We start from the raw sequence: 16,063 nt of genomic DNA on the forward strand, positions 1-16,063 counted from the left end.
TTTCCCCTCTAGCCATTGGTAGAATAAATCCCGTATCTTATCATATTGTTTATCTTCCTGTTCTCTGATTTCAAATGTCAATTTAGTCATTTTTGCACATTCCATTATTTTCTTAATAATTTCATCTTGCGGTGGCAACTTCTCACTTTTCCAATTCTTAGCAAACCCAATCCTAGCCGCTGTTACTACATTTATTTATTTATTTATTTATTATTTAAATTTTTATACCGCCCTTCTCCCGAAGGACTCAGGGCGGTTCACAGCCAATTAAAATACACAATGATACAATAAATACAATTAAAATACAGTTAAAAAACTTATTGAATTGGCCAAGATTAAAATTTAGAATAAAAACCCATTAAAAAACCCATAAATTTAAAACTAACCCAGTCCAGCGCAGATGAATAAGTGAGTTTTAAGCTCGCGACGAAAGGTTCGGAGGTCCGGAAGTTGACGGAGTCCTGGGGGGAGTTCGTTCCAGAGGGCGGGAGCCCCCACATTCACAATCAGATATCTCAATTCTCTATTATAGGTTTCAGGTATGATCCCCAATAAAAAAACTTCGGGCCCGTGTTTGACACTCCTCCTGTTGGGAATCAATCTGTCGTGTCCCACCCCCCACTCCAACGAACGAGTCAAGGAAGTCCGTGACAAACTTGACAACGAAGCACCTGCAGCTTGCCAAGTTTCTTCGGGGTTTATCAGGGCAGGCAAGAGTCCAAGTTGTGACTTCAGCGATAGGGTCCAGTATCAGCAAACTCGATAAGACTTTGCTTGACTCAAGGTTGGAATGCCAAAAGCAGGTCCTTTATATAGGCTGTGGGGTGTGACTCCATGACTCAGCATTTATCCAGGCCTGCCCCACCCTTCCTTCTGCTGGCGTCGCCTCTCAGATCTCCGGAAGCGAGGATCCTCCCACCCTGAATTGTCTTCAGCTGGATCTGCTGGCAGCTTCTGGGAAAGGGAGGAGTCAGAGGGAGTAGGGCCGAGTAATTCCAGCACCTGGCTGGCTTCCTGCTCTGAAGGCTGAGCCAAAGGAACACACACTGTATGAGTGAGGTTTATCGGACTTCTCCTGTCACTCCTTGAATCCTCTCCGGGCATGGGGCCAGGGCCGGGGGCTGGAGGCATGACAGGCCGTTCATCTTCATTATCAAACTTGGAGTCTGATAATAGGCCCGGTTGGAGACGGGACGGGCCCGGCTGAGGAGAGGAGGGAGGACGAGTCACAACACATGGATTGAGTGTCCCAAAGGTGTTTTTTTCAAGAGGCAACTGGACTTCCTTGGTTTTTCTTTGAAGACGTTTCGCTTCTCATCCAAGAAGCTTCTTCAGCTCTGACTGGATGCTGGGGGATGGAAGGATTTATACCCCTTGCAGATAAACAGATAAGCCTCCAGGTGGCTTCAGTGATTCTCTAAAAAGAATGCAAATGACCTGCTCCCTGCAAGGAATATAACAGATTAACAGAATTGGAAGGGACCAACCCTTGAATAACTCCTTAGTCAGTGTCCATCCATTATTCCTTGTCTGGCCTTCCGGTACTTTGGAGAATAACATGACCCCCTCCGCTTTGTGGCAGCCCCTCAAGTATTGGAAGACTGCTATCCTGTCTCCCCTGGTCCTTCTCTTCTCTTCACTAGCCTAGCCATGTCCAATTCCTGCAACTGTTTTTTGTATGTTTTAGCCTCCAGTCCCCTAATCATCCTGGTTGCTCTCCTCTGTACTTTTTCTAGTCTCATCATATTTTTTATAGTGTGGTGACCACAACTGGATGCAGTACTCTAGGTATGGTCTTACCAGGGCTTTATAGAGTGGTATTAGTACCTCACTTGATCTTGATTGTATCCCTCTGTTAAATCTTTCCGTTCCCCACCATCCAGTCAGAGCTGAAGACGCTTCTTGGAGGAGAAGCGAAATGTCTTCAAAGAAAAACCAGAAAGTCCAGTGGCCTTTTGAAAAAATAACACCTTTGGGACAACCATGACCTGGATCAGAGGTCTCCAACCTTGGCAACTTTAAGCCTGGTGGACTTCTACTCCCAGAAATCCTCAGCCGGCTGGGGAATTCTGGGAACTGAAGTCCTCCGGGCTTAAAATTGCCAAGGATTGGAGACCACTGACCTGAATGACTGAGAATCTCCATAAACACATGGAATGAGTATTTGCATTCCTCCTGCAACTTAACATTCTCTAAACAAGTTGGCCTTGATTTCTTTTTAAGAGTGCATCATATTTAATTTTATGTGCATTTACAAATTGTTCTTTGTCACCGTTAAACTGACTGACTGAATGTGATGTAGAGTTCACCTTTATGAGCTGGGCATCTGTCCAAGGCCTGTGGTTTTGACTTTAATGAATTGTTAAAGAGAAATTGGTGTTTTAGAAAGATATCCGGACATCAAAGCTACCTCCTGAGTGTGACTCTTGCCCGGTGCAAATATCCATTCTACCATGTTTTTGTGAATTCAGTTCTCAGTGGGAGAATCATCATTTTTATGCTCATCCATGAGCTTTTACTTTTTGTGGTGTTTTTTTTTCCAATTTTCTCTCAGTGTCTCTCAAGAGCAACCTGAGAAACAAAGAAAAACAAATAAAGGTTGAAATGGAAACGACAGCAAAGGATCTTTCAAGATAATTTTTTTAAAAAAATTCTCAGCGACAGATTCCCCCCCCTTTCCCCCCCCCCACCTTCACAAGCTTGGCCGTGTTGGAAGCAATGTCCATCTGCGTTCAGTTCCAAGTGGGGAGAAAGACACTGGAAACATGGAGGCTGCTTGGAAAGTTGGTTTAATGGAGTAGAACCATGAAGCACATGGTCCCGCTGCAGTTGAACACATGGAGTGGCGAGTGAGAGATATTTATACTCTCTCTTGGGCTTTGTCCTTGAGCTTCCTGTTCCTGTGGCAAGGGCATTTATCCTATTGGTTGCAGACTCCCATGTTGCCATGTTTGTCTGAATCAAATTTGGTGTAAATCGGAGGTGGTATTCATCTGGTTTGGACCGGTTTGGACAAACTGGTAGTGGCGATCTGTGGGTGGGTCCACGCACCCGCCCAGGCGCAATCCTGTCCTATATCGCTGTGTTTTTGATGCCGCACGAATGTGTGGATGGTGCACATGAGCAAATTGCCATGTTGTTTGATGTTGCACACATGTGCGGATGGCATGTGAGCGAGCGAACCAGTTCTAACAGTATGGGAATCCCACCTCTGGTGTAAATGCTTGGGTGATGCAATCAATGGGCTTTAGGCAATTTCTATTGTGGCTAAGGGCTAATCCTATCTTTGTTGGATTTTGGGTGAGGGTTTTTGCTTATGAATAGACCTAGCCATCTCTTTATCTCTTTTATTCAAAAAGTTTTTATTAGTCAAAAAAAGGTTTATACAAATACATATCAGGTATGGTAAATTTTCATTTTTCTTATCTAAAATAAGAATTTTACTCAAATTTTTTAACACATACAACAGCCATATGGCAAGCAGGTGACACGAAGTAGCTAAGTTTACAAATTTTAAATACGTAATAAAGAAGAGTCAAGAATAAACAGAATATCGTACAAAAGAGAATAAGGAAAACCAACACAATCCCAAATATCTTTATCACTTCCTAGTTTTGGATCTCAGAACTCTGGGTTCAGCCTGACCCAACTCCAGGGCCGCAACAGCGGCAGCCGCTCAGCCCCATGATCTATAACCTCCCTTCTTCAATTCCTGGGTCATCTGATTCCAGGAGGCTTTGTGTTCCTCCACATAGGCCGTAGCCTCCGCAATTGTACTGATTTTTTCGTAATGCCCTCCCGGAAAATCATCAATCCTCTGGCATCAGCCATCTGAAGCCCACTCCTTCTGGTACAATTTGCTTGACAAAAATAATATTTCTTTCTTTTTCACGTACCTGTCTGGGAATCTGCCTCAGAATGGCTATCTCCTGCCCCTGTAAATCAGTGCCCCACTCCTATGTTTTCTAAGAATTTCATCTCGCCTCTCTTCTCACAAATTTGACATGAACCTCTCTGGGAACTGCATGCGTATGTGTATATTGCTAATTAACTCTATAAACTCTATCCACATCCCAATTCATGAAATCAACACCTCTCCCAAGAAATTCTCCCAACAATTTAGTCACAACATCTCTCAAGTCTTCTTGGTCCACTTCTTCCAAATTTTGAAACCTAAGGAAATAAGACATTTTATCCATCTGTAGTCCAAGCACAGCATTGCCTGTCGCCTCTCTCTTTCTGCACTGCCCGCATCTCACCCTCCAAACCTTCCACTTTCTGCTTGTTTTCTGCTGAAACTTGTTGAGTATCCTTTAAATCCTTTTGGATAGTCACAATTTCTGCTCTTATTTCATCCAATTTCTTGTCCATATTAGATAACTTTTCCAAAATTCTCTCCATCTCTCCAGCAGTTGGTCTCTGACCATTTGCCATTAAGGAAAAAAAATACAAAATCCTCAGGCAGGCACAGTATCCTTGTAATTTCCTCCGGATCCACCAGGGGCACTCACAGGAGCAACGAGTCCAGAGTACAGTTAGTCAACCAGGAAGTCAAGGGAAGTGATGTCATCAAAATTCTCATAGTGAAGGCGGAAGCTGGACGCCACCACTGTTCCCCAGAAGGAGGGGGCCTCAAACCTTCCCTCCTAAATTTCTCCATCACCTCTTCTCCAGAGCTCCACAAAACCGTAATCTTCTTATTTTAAGTTCTCCTCTCCAGAATAACTCGTGCTCCTTCCAACCGCAGGGGAGAAAAACCCCCGCACTCGAGCACTCCACCACGCCACGATATTCCTTCCCTTCTCCTCCTCAATTCTTCTCCGTTCCTGTTCACCACCAGGCTGCTGCAGTTATAATCCAATGCCCCGTGTCACTGGCACAGCGCCCAGGCGACGACCAAAATAATGGCCGCGGCCTGTGGCCTCCAAACCCCGCCAAGCCTAGGACGCGCCAGCATCGGTCCCCACAGTCCTGTATGTCGGCTGGGAGACCCCTGGCGAGCCGTCCGTGCGGCAGGTGTCCTTTTCGGAACACCTGGCCCCTGAGGGCCTCGGCGGCGGCCGGATTCGGGCGCTGGAGGCAGAAGAAGCCTTCCAGACGTCCGTTGCCGCTGGACACCAGAAGTCGTCTCCATCTCTTTATCTCTTAAGTGCTGGCATCTGCTGTGGGTAATTGTAGAGGGGAGGTCAGTATTAAGAGTGAGTCTGCTTCCTGCCTCACAAAAAAAAAAACAACAACCCACCATGTTTCTCCATTTCTCATCCAGGGAAATATAATATTCTGCCTTTTTAATATTTCCTAGAATATTTCATTCTTCTAGGAGAGGGGTGGGTGCTAACTTCGTACAGCCATTAGGACCCTCTTCCGATTTAGAAGGAGCTTGGATAATGAATCGCTTTTGAAATGAGATTAAGTGTTCTTTTCTCTCAGGAAGAAGAAGGAGCAATTTGTGTGAGGAAAAGCCAGAAGAAATTGAAGCTGTGGCTTTCACTTTGAAAGTTTGTTTATGAATTCCAAGTGAGCTGTAATGAGAGCTGATCTCCTTGACCAAATCGTTATGAATTCTGCAGAAAGGAAATCTGAAATAATAAACACGTACAACCATGCTAACTGATGTGTGTGTGTGTGTGAGGGATGTAGTGGTTCAGTGGCTAAGATGCTGAGCTTGTCGATCAAAAGGTCAGCAGTTCAGCAGTTCGAATCCCTAAGTGCCGCATAACGGGTTGAGCTCCTGTTACTTGTCCCAGCTTCTGCCAACCTAGCAGTTCAAAAGCAGGTAAAAAATGCAAGTAGAAAAATAGGGACCACCTTTGGTGGGAAGGTAACAGCGTTCCGTGTGCCTTTGGTGTTGAGTCATGCCGGCCACATGACCACGGAGACATCTTCGGACAGTGCTGGCTCTTCGGCTTTGAAACGGAGATGAGCACTGTCCCCTAGAATCGGGAACAACTAGCATATATGTGTGAGGGGAACTTTTACCTTTATCTTATATATAATTTGTGATTATGGGACTTCTGTGCTCAGCACCCCAAGAGCACAAAAGCTGCTCTAATTACAGCCCAAAACTGATCTTGATCAAGAGCAAAATAGTCAAAGTAAGGTAATGATTAATTGTTCGGTGAACATCGATAAAAGGAAACCTGGATTTTTGGTTGAACAACATTCTTGTCTCCAGAGGTGGGTTTCACATAATTTTACCACAGGTTTGCCATGCACCGAAAATGTGAGCGTGCGCATGGCCTTCTGCACATGCACTTTGCACCACGTGTATGGCTTGCATGCATGTGCGCAGCTTAGAAAACATGACTGAATAGGATGGCATAGCGCTGGGGTCGCCAATACCGGTTCACCCAAACCAATCTGAACCAGCTGAATACCGTCACTTGGGTCTAATAATTTTATGATAACAATGGGATGAATGGACATTGTGATAGAATTCAAATATATTTAGAAGACCTAAAATAAAGAGTGCAGAGAAGAGCAACAGAGAAGATTAGGGGGCTGAAGGCCAGAAGATATGAAGAACGGATGTACAGTAGAAATTGGGTATGTCTAGTTCAATGAGAAGAAGGACTAGGGGTGACATGATAGCAGTGTTCCAATATCTCAGGGGCTGCCACAAAGATGAGGGAGTCAAACTATTCTCCAAAGCACCTGAGGGCAACGGATGGAAACTAATCAAGGAGAGAAGCAACCTAGAAATAAGGAGAACTTTCTGGACAGGGAGAACAATTAATCAGTGGAACGGCTTGCCTTCAAAAGCATAAATATGTTTATTTTCTTGTGCCATTTTTTTAAGGAGTGAAGGATCAGTGACCAAGTCCAAGGTAAACTCTTAATGTTGTCATAAGTCCAGATGAAAAACCTCATACAGATAATGAATACTGTTCTGTCCCGCTCGCCTCTGTCCGAGCGATGACTTAATTAGCCGGCAACTATCAGCTTTGGCAGCAAACTAGCAAGCTTCTGCCAAGTGTCTCTGTTATCTCGCTTGATGCCGATGCATCAACCAGGAACAAACAGTACTTTAGCTCTAGTTAAGCAGTTAATTTGCTTGCCACGAAGAGGTATAGCAGCTCTCGCTGGTTTTATGTGGGGTGTGGCTCCATGACTCAGCACTTCCTAGGCCTGCCCCACCCTTGCTTCTGTTGTTCCCGCCTCTCCTGCCTAGGGTCCAGCCAGGCCTGATTGCCATCATGCAGGTCTGGAGGCATGGCCTGGGTGGGGAGGGAAAGAGTCAGGGGACGGAGGCCTTGTTATCTCTTCCACCTGGCTTCTGGAGCTGAGCCAGGAAAGCCGGTGCTCCAGAGGTAAGTCCTGATGGCCCTTCCCCCTCACTTTCCAAGTCACTTTCTGGCAGGAGGCTCGGCTCGGGGGCCGCAGACACAACAAATACTCATCCTCATTCAAAAGGCTAAATCAAACCACCAGGTTCCAGCCATTTTACCAGCTTGCTTGCCACCGTTGTTGATTGCATCGCTGCAGTTTGTTAAGTGAGTAATACAGTTGTTAAGTGAATCTGGCTCTCCGCCACTGACTTGGCTAGCCAGAAGGTTGCAAAAGTAGATCACATGACCCCTGGGACACTGCAACTATTATAAATACATGCCAATTTCCAAGCGTGTGAATTGTGATCATATTGTCACAGGGATGCTGCAATGGCCGTGCGGGTGAAAAAACTGGCTGTAATTCTTGTTTCTAGTTTTTAGCAGTGCTGCTTTAATTTTGAGCAGTCACTAAGTAAGTCGAGGCCTACCTATATTAGCAAAACTAATACAGAGCGGTGCGGTGGCTTAGAGGTGGAGCTCTCGCCTCACAATCAGGAGGCTGTGAGTTCGATCCTAGGTAGTGGCAGATATTTCTCTTTCTCTGGGCACGGTGAGAATATATCTGCTGAACAAAACTCCTCATTGGTGACAGGAAGGGCATCTGGCCATTTAAACACTCTGCTAGTTCCATTCAGTTGCCCAGATGCCACCCTGCAAGGGATTATGGGGTCATTAGAAATGATGTTGACGATGATGGTGATGATCGGAGAGTAATACAATTGAGCGCATCCAGAAATATTTCACAAGAAGAGTCCTCCATTCCTCCACTTGCAAGAAAATACCTTATGCCACCAGACTTGAAATTCTGGGTTTAGAAAATTTAGAACTACGCTGCCTTCGGTATGACCTGAGCATAGCTCATAAAATCATCTGCTACAATGTCCTACCTGTCGAAGACTACTTCAGCTTCAACCACAATACACGAGCACACAATAGATTCAAACTTAAAGTGAACCGCTCCAAACTCGATGGCAGAAAATATGACTTCAGTAACAGAGTTGTTAATGCCTGGAATGCACTACCTGACTCTGTGGTCTCATCCACAAATCCCCAAAATTTTAACCTAAGACTGTCTACTGTTGACCTCACCCCATTCCTAAGAGGTCTGTAAGGGGCGTGCATAAGAGCACCAGCATGCCTACTGTCCCTGTTCTAATGTTCCCTTTAGTTGTATTCATTTTATGTATTCAATTCATGCTTATATATATTATTTAATATGTATTTGACAAAATAAATAAATAAATAAATAAATAAATAAATAATGATGAGGATGAGGATGAGGAAAGCAAAACTAATCTTATCTAAAACAGTATAAAGGCAAGATACGACACTTGCATGGAGATCATTTTTCCATCGGCGGAAAAACAAATGATTTGTTTGCTTCCTTAGATTATCCTTTCGCGTGAATGCATTTTTGTTTTTGGAAAACTATAAACATTGCAAAAATAAATAAATAAATAAAGACCCTCACCTTCAACAGAAGAGGGGACCAAAAAAACAACAACAACCCACTCACCTTTTATAGCTTTGTAAACAGTTGCTCTGGCAAAGGTGTAAAAAAATCTGCAATTGCTCTTTTCCCTCGGTTTTATCTTTCCCAAAGCGCCAACCATCTTATATTAGATTGTACTACACAAGGTTAATTGGTTTTACTCTCGAAAGTGGCTCTTTTGCTTGCTGTCAGCACATACAGCGGTGGGTAAAAAAACAACAGCTGCTGCTTCCTGTTTCAGTCGAAGGAAATGACACTTTATATGCACAAATTGCTAATGCAATACGTCGGAATAAAATGTTCCTTTAGTTGCATTCATTTTATGTATTCAATTCATGCTTATATATATTATTTAATATGTATTTGACAAAATAAATAAATAAATAAATAAATAAATAAATAATGATGAGGATGAGGATGAGGAAAGCAAAACTAATCTTATCTAAAACAGTATAAAGGCAAGATACGACACTTGCATGGAGATCATTTTTCCATCGGCGGAAAAACAAATGATTTGTTTGCTTCCTTAGATTATCCTTTCGCGTGAATGCATTTTTGTTTTTGGAAAACTATAAACATCGCAAAAATAAATAAATAAATAAAGACCCTCACCTTCAACAGAAGGGGGACCAAAAAAACAACAACAACCCACTCACCTTTTATAGCTTTGTAAACAGTTGCTCTGGCAAAGGTGTAAAAAAATCTGCAATTGCTCTTTTCCCTCAGTTTTATCTTTCCCAAAGCGCCAACCATCTTATATTAGATTGTACTACACAAGGTTAATTGGTTTTACTCTCGAAAGTGGCTCTTTTGCTTGCTGTCAGCACATACAGCGGTGGGTAAAAAAAAACAACGGCGCTGCTGCTTCCCTGTTTCAGTCGAAGGGAAATGACACTTTATATGCACAAATTGCTAATGCAATACGTCGGAATAAAATGTTCCTTTAAAAAAAAAAAAAAGGAACAATAAAAACAGATCTGGGCTTGTTCTAAGCAGTGCAGGTGGCAGTGAAATCTTCTGTAATTTTCTCTATTATCGCAGCGTTCCTACTAATGAAGGACATACCTTCTTTTCCTCCAAATTGCCACATCCTTTAAGAGCAGATTGCATAAGAGATTATCTCTATCAGTGGCAGTTTATCCTCTTAGGCGGTAGTCCTTCAAACCAGCTGTGACTTCTCTCTAGGTGAAAGAATGCGTGGTGTTTTTTTTAACGGCACAAATTCTATTAGAGAAAGGATTTCAGGAATGTGGTTATGTACTTAGCAAAATGTAGTAGCTCCAGACAATTTCCTGTTCCTCGGCCTAGCCAGCTGTGAGCGATATCTCAGATGGGTGTTGTGGTTCAAACAGGCAGTCAAAGGGAATCCGCGACGAATCAGGAACCTGACCGTAATCTCCAATTGCCTTGATAATTTAATCAGAGGAGTTTCTCCCTATCAATGTTTATTTATTTAAATGGATTTGCCCTCCAACTGGTATCGAAACAACTCTTGGGCGGCTTGCAGTTTTAAAGCATTAAGAAAGATCCTGAAGGATAAATATTTTTTAAAAAACAATAAAAATGGAAGGCACAACTGAAATAGAATTAGAGTTGAAAGATGGAGAGGGAGGGAACAGAATATGCAGGGTTGAGGTGGGGTCATCTCTTAACTCATCAACCATCTCCAGTGTGATGGGACCCCTTTGGGACCCCAAACCATCTGGCAGAGCCAGGTCTTCAGATCAGGAGAGTGGGAGCTAATCTCACTTTAGGGGACAAGATTTTCCAAAGGTTGGAAGCCACGGTGGAGAAGGTCCTTCTCCTGGACCCCGCTAGCTGGAATTCCTTGACAGATGGGGTCTGCAACATGCCTCCGCTGCCAACGTGGGTGGGGTGGGCCAATCCAAGAGCGATGAGACAGATCCTCAAGTAATCTGGACCCATGCCACGCAGGGCTTACGTCAAGGGCTACCCATTAGAAGGACCATACTAATTTGCCCATTTAGAGTTTTAAAAAATTGCCTACGTGAGATTGTCATCTGGAGCAATGTTGCTATGTTGCATAGTTCTTGAGGGTGTAAAACAGGGGTGAAATGCTACCGGTTTGAACCAGTTCAGGCAAAGCGGTAGTAAAAAAATGCTACCGATTTGGATGAACCGATATGAATCCTGCTTTCTAGTGAATCTAAATCACGCGGCACAGCTGTTCCCCCCCCCTCGCTGTTCTACTTACTTTAGAAGAGGCTTCTTAAGCCTCCTTTTTCAGCACTGCGCGGTAGCGCCTGCGGTGCGCATGCACATGAAGTGCGTGTTTGACATTCTCTATTGTGGCAGCCCACAACAGTTTTGCATTGGGCTGTATATTCAAAAAAATGTCTTAGATCAGGGGTGTCAAACTCAATTTCATTGAGGGACACATCAGGGTTGTGTTTAACCTCGGGAAGCCAGGATGGGTATGGCCAGGGTAGGCATGGCCAGTTCAGTGTCACTTATGTTGGGGGCACCTGTGGTGGCCCGAGCGTTCTGCCAGTGAAAACGGGCTCCCAAGCTCCATTTTTGGCTATGATGGCCTCCTGTAACCTCTGAAAATGGAGCTTGGGGTACTTGCGCGTGGCCCTCGTAAGCTGTTTCCAGCTGCAATGTCCTTCTGCAACTTTCTGCCAGCAAAAATGGAGCATGGGAGGGCCAATATTTTGCTGTTTCCAGGGTGGCCCCATGAGCCAGATCTTAGCACAGATCCAGCCCCCAGGCCTTGAGTTTGATACCCTTGTCTTAGATTCAAGGAAGGATTTATCTGCCTGTGTGAATAAAAATCGGGAAGTTCTTGGGTGTTCCTAAGTTGGCTGACAACATCCTCCCACAGTCCTCCCAACAAGTTTCTTCTTTGTGGTTGTTAAACTTTCTCTTCTACTCCCTCTGGTTCGAAATGTTAGCATTATTCATCCAGCTTGCTCTTTCCCAGCGTATTCCCAATCTAGTCAAATTTCTCCACCCATTAAGACTGTTTTGGGGTTGCTTCTGCTGCTAACCTTCATGGTAGCTGTTTTGGCAGATTGAATGCTTCTTTTCGTTTTGCTCCCCTGGTGTTCTTCCTGCTGTTATCACTCTTCTCTGAAGTCTTAAGCAGTGGTGTCATTGTTTTGTTCTCCATTGGAGCTGGCTAATGCCAGGGAGTAGGCAAGAAGGAAAAAAAGGGGGAAAGGAAAGAGAAAACCCAGGCAGACATTTTCTGCTTTCTCCTTGATCCTCTACTCTCTTTTATCCTGTGCACATCTCCTGTATTGTGTGTTTTAGGAGAGAGAGAGAGAGAAAAAATACTGTTCTACATAACATAGAATAACAGTGTTGGAAGGCCCTTGGGTGTCTTCTAGTCCAACCCTCTGCTCGAGCAGGAGACCTCATACCATTTTGGGCCAACGGTTGTCCAATCTTTTCTTAAAATCCTCCAGTGATGGAGCACCCATGACTTCTGAAGGCAAGTCCTCCCACTGATTAATTGTTCTTAAAGGTAAAGGTTCCCCTCGCACATACGTGCTAGTCGTTGCCGACTCTAGGGGGCGGCGCTCTTCTCCGTTTCAAAGCCGAAGAGCCAGCGCTGTCTGAAGACGTCTCCATGGTCATGTGGCTGGCTGTTACCTTCCCACCAAAGGGGGTCCCTATTTTTTCTACTTGCATTTTTACGTGCTTTCGAAAATGCTAGGTTGGCAGAAGCTGGGACAAGTAACTGGAGCTCACCTTGTTACACGGCAGCACTAGGGATTCGAACTGCTGAGCTGCCAACCTTTCGATCGACAAGCTCAACGTCCTAGCCCCTGAGCCACCGCGTCCCTTTACTATCACTTTACAAAGCCTTATTAAGACCATACCTGGAATTCTGCATTCAGATTTTGGTCACCACATTATAAAAATGATGTTGAGATTTTGGAAAAAGTGCAGAGAAGAGCAACAAAGATGATGAGTGACCTGGAGACTAAAACCAGTGGTGGGATTCTACCGGTTCCCACCGGTTCGGGTGAACTGTTAGCTCTGACTTTCAGCCGTGAGCGAACTGGTTCACTTTGACTTTGAAGTTAGCTCTGACTTTCAGCCGTGAGCGAACTGGTTCACTTTGACTTTGAAGTGGGCCCACCCGCCCATCCCTGCATTATACTCACCTATATTTCCTTTTCTGAAGCCCAGCTGATCGGCGCGGCAGAGAGGATTGCTGCACCTCAGCTGTTTTCCTTGCTGGCTGCCATGCAGAATGTGATTTTTCTCAGAACTGCACACGTGTACTCAGCAAACCGGTTGTTAAACCAGTAAGATCCCACCACTGACTAACACAGAGGTCTCCAACCTTGGCAACTTTAAGACTTGTGGACTTCAACTCCCAGAATTCCTCAGACAGCTTTGCTGGCTGAGTAATTCTGGGAGTTGAAGTCCACAAGTCTTAAAGTTGCCAAGGTTGGAGACCCCTGGACTAAAACATATGAAGAACGGTTGCAGGAATAGGGTGTGGCTAATCTAGTGAAAAGAAGGACTATGGGAGACATGATAGAAGTGTTCCAGTATCTGAGGGGCTGCCACAAAGAAAAGGGGGGGTCAACCTGTTCCTCAAAGCACCTGAGGGCAGGACAAGAAACAATGGATAGAACATAATCAGGGAGAGAAACCAATCTAGAACTAAGGAGAATTTTCCTGACAGTGAGAATAAATAACCAGTGGAACTACTTACCTCCAGAAGTTGTGGGTGCTCTGTCACTGGAGGAATTTACGAAGAGAATGAACAGCCACCTGTCCTGTCTGAAATGGTATAGGGTCCCCTGCTTGAACAGGGGGTTGGACTAGAAGACCTCCAAGGTCCCTTCCACCCAGGGGTGAAATGCTCCCAGTTCTGACCGGATCTCGCGATCCGGTAGTGATCGTGGCCGGTGGTTCAACGATCCAGTAGTGATGGAAGAGTGAAGCTCCGCCCACCTGCCCGGGTGTCATTACTTCCTGGTTTTAACCAGGAAGTAATGTGTTTTTTTACTTTCTGCGCATGCGCAGAAGGTTTTGCGCACGCACAGAAGGTCTGCAAGAGAAGCGAGCTTGCACGGGTGGTGCGTGCACTTCTGAACCATTAAGGAGGGTAAGTAGATTTCACCGCTGCTTCCACCTCTGATATTTTATGTTCTAAATGACACCCTTTAGCTTTGCTCATAACTTCAACCTTATGCTGAAGAAATTACAATCAGCAAATGACTTGAAAAATACATGCCAGGTTTTCCTTAGAATCCCTGTTCAGAATTAGTATACTGGAAAGTTATTGTGCATTTGCTAGCTACAAAATTAATTAAAATCTATTACCACGAGACAGATATAAAACGATTAGAATAAAAGTGGTACATGAAATTAAAACAGCAATGGGAGAAACATTCATATATATATATATATATATATATATATATATATATATATATGTATGTATGTATGTATGTATGTAGGTAGGTAGGTAGGTAGGTAGGTAGGTAGGTAGGTAGGTAGGTCGGTCGGTCTTTGGTTATTCGGGTTTTCTCCCGCGTAAAATTAGAAGTGTCTTGGCGACGTTTCGACGAAGTCTCATTCGTCATCAGCTGCGATCACACATTGCTCCTAGAAGCACGAAGCTGAAGCCTGAAGGTGCCAAATGAGACTTCGTCGAAACGTCGCCAAGACACTTCTAATTTTACGCGGGAGAAAACCCGAAGAACCAAAGACCTACATACAAACACCCACGAAAACCTCAGAAAACACACACACACACACACACACACACACATCTTGGGGCCTCTTGTTATTTCCTTCCTTATTCACTCTTCTTAATTCCTGGTGTACTATTTTTGCTACAGATACTCTGCCCCACTTGCGGGAGTCCCAAATTTAATTCTCTTCATATTCCTTATTTAGTAAATGAGAACTTTTTATAGTAGTTGTACTGTAGCAGGTCTTGGATCATGTTCTTTGAGTTGGTTAAATGTCTATTTTTGCTTCTCCCTTAGAGATTGTAGCTGCATTCAGCTTTTGGGGGCACTGAGAATTTCTGGACTTGTTCAGACATGCTTTCTTAATCACATCTGTGACTAGTCACAATAGGGATTTCCATTAATTGTGTTCAAGTTTAGTAAATAGGTCACCAGCTTACTTTGGCGCTGTTTAGAAATTGCCCGTACTTGTATGCATTTCAAAAAAAAATAAAATAAAAATCCAGAAATAGCTTCATCAAACATCCCCCAGTTGCTTTGCTGATGGTGGCATCTGAGCACCAAAGCCAGAAAAATAATCCTCCATGGTGATTAACAATGTTGTTAATCCCATCCTGCAATGCGGCAGAGATATTATATTTTAACATTTTTTCCGCCAGCTGCATGAATGTGAGTACAGCTTCCAGGAATCGAGAAAGAATCATCGCATAATGTGAAGATCATGCGCTCAAATTTCCCAAACGCTAATCTAAGGGTGCTTGAGGTAGCTAGTCTTTGTAAATTTGGATGCAAATGACTTAGATCAGAGGTCAGTTCTAGATTCACCTGGGTGGTTTTCAGGAAATGTTCCAGTGAGAGGTTTGATACATTTTATTTATTTATTTATTTATTTATTTATTTATTTATTTATTTAGTCAAATACATATTAAATAATATATATAAACATAAATTGAAAACATAAAATGAATACAACTAAAGGGAACATTAGGAAAGGAACGGTAGGCACGCTGGTGCTCTTATGCACGCCCCTTACAGACCTCTTAGGAATGGGGTGAGGTCAACAGTAGACAGTTTTAAGTTAAAGTTTTCGGGATTTGGAGATGAGACCACGGAGTCTGTTTGTGCATTCCAGGCATTAACAACTCTGTTACTGAAGTCATATTTTCTACAATCGAGATTGGAGCGGTTCACTTTAAGTTTGAATCTATTGTGTGCTCGTGTGTTGTTGTAGATGAAGCTGAAGTAGTCATTGACAGGAAGGACATTGTAGCAGATGATTTTATGAGCTAAGCTCAGGTCATACCGAAGGCGGCATACATGCCAGTGGTGGGTTTCATATATTCCTACCACCGGTTCACCGTGCACACAGCCGGCCTTCTGCACGCTCGCTGCGCGCACATGTGCCTTCTGCGTATGTGCTTTGCTCATGCATAGGCCTTCCACGCATGTGCCCGGCCTCGAAAATATGGCTAAATAGTAGGGTATTATGTCCAGGCTGGTGGGCCCACCCACAGTTGGCACTACCGGCTCACCCGAATTGATCTGAACCGGCTGAATAC

General features: G+C 44.0%; 1 protein-coding gene across 6 annotated transcripts in view; it reads left to right on the top strand.

Annotated features, from left to right (window-relative positions):
- Positions 1-16,063, top strand: part of PCDH7 (protocadherin 7) — a 666,099-nt gene that overhangs the window by 365,277 nt on the left and 284,759 nt on the right. The window contains exon 3 of one of the 6 annotated variants that reach the window (XM_058192711.1): positions 5,431-5,598. The exons of the other annotated variants lie outside the window; for them this stretch is intronic. Within the exon in view, the coding sequence (XP_058048694.1) occupies positions 5,431-5,510 (80 nt within the window). The 3' untranslated portion in view covers positions 5,511-5,598. Of the gene's footprint in view, positions 1-5,430; positions 5,599-16,063 lie in introns of those variants that run through there. 6 annotated transcript variants of the gene reach the window in all.

The sequence above is a fragment of the Ahaetulla prasina genome, chromosome 8, assembly GCF_028640845.1.
Source record: "Ahaetulla prasina isolate Xishuangbanna chromosome 8, ASM2864084v1, whole genome shotgun sequence".
NCBI classification, from domain to species: Eukaryota; Metazoa; Chordata; class Lepidosauria; order Squamata; family Colubridae; genus Ahaetulla; species Ahaetulla prasina.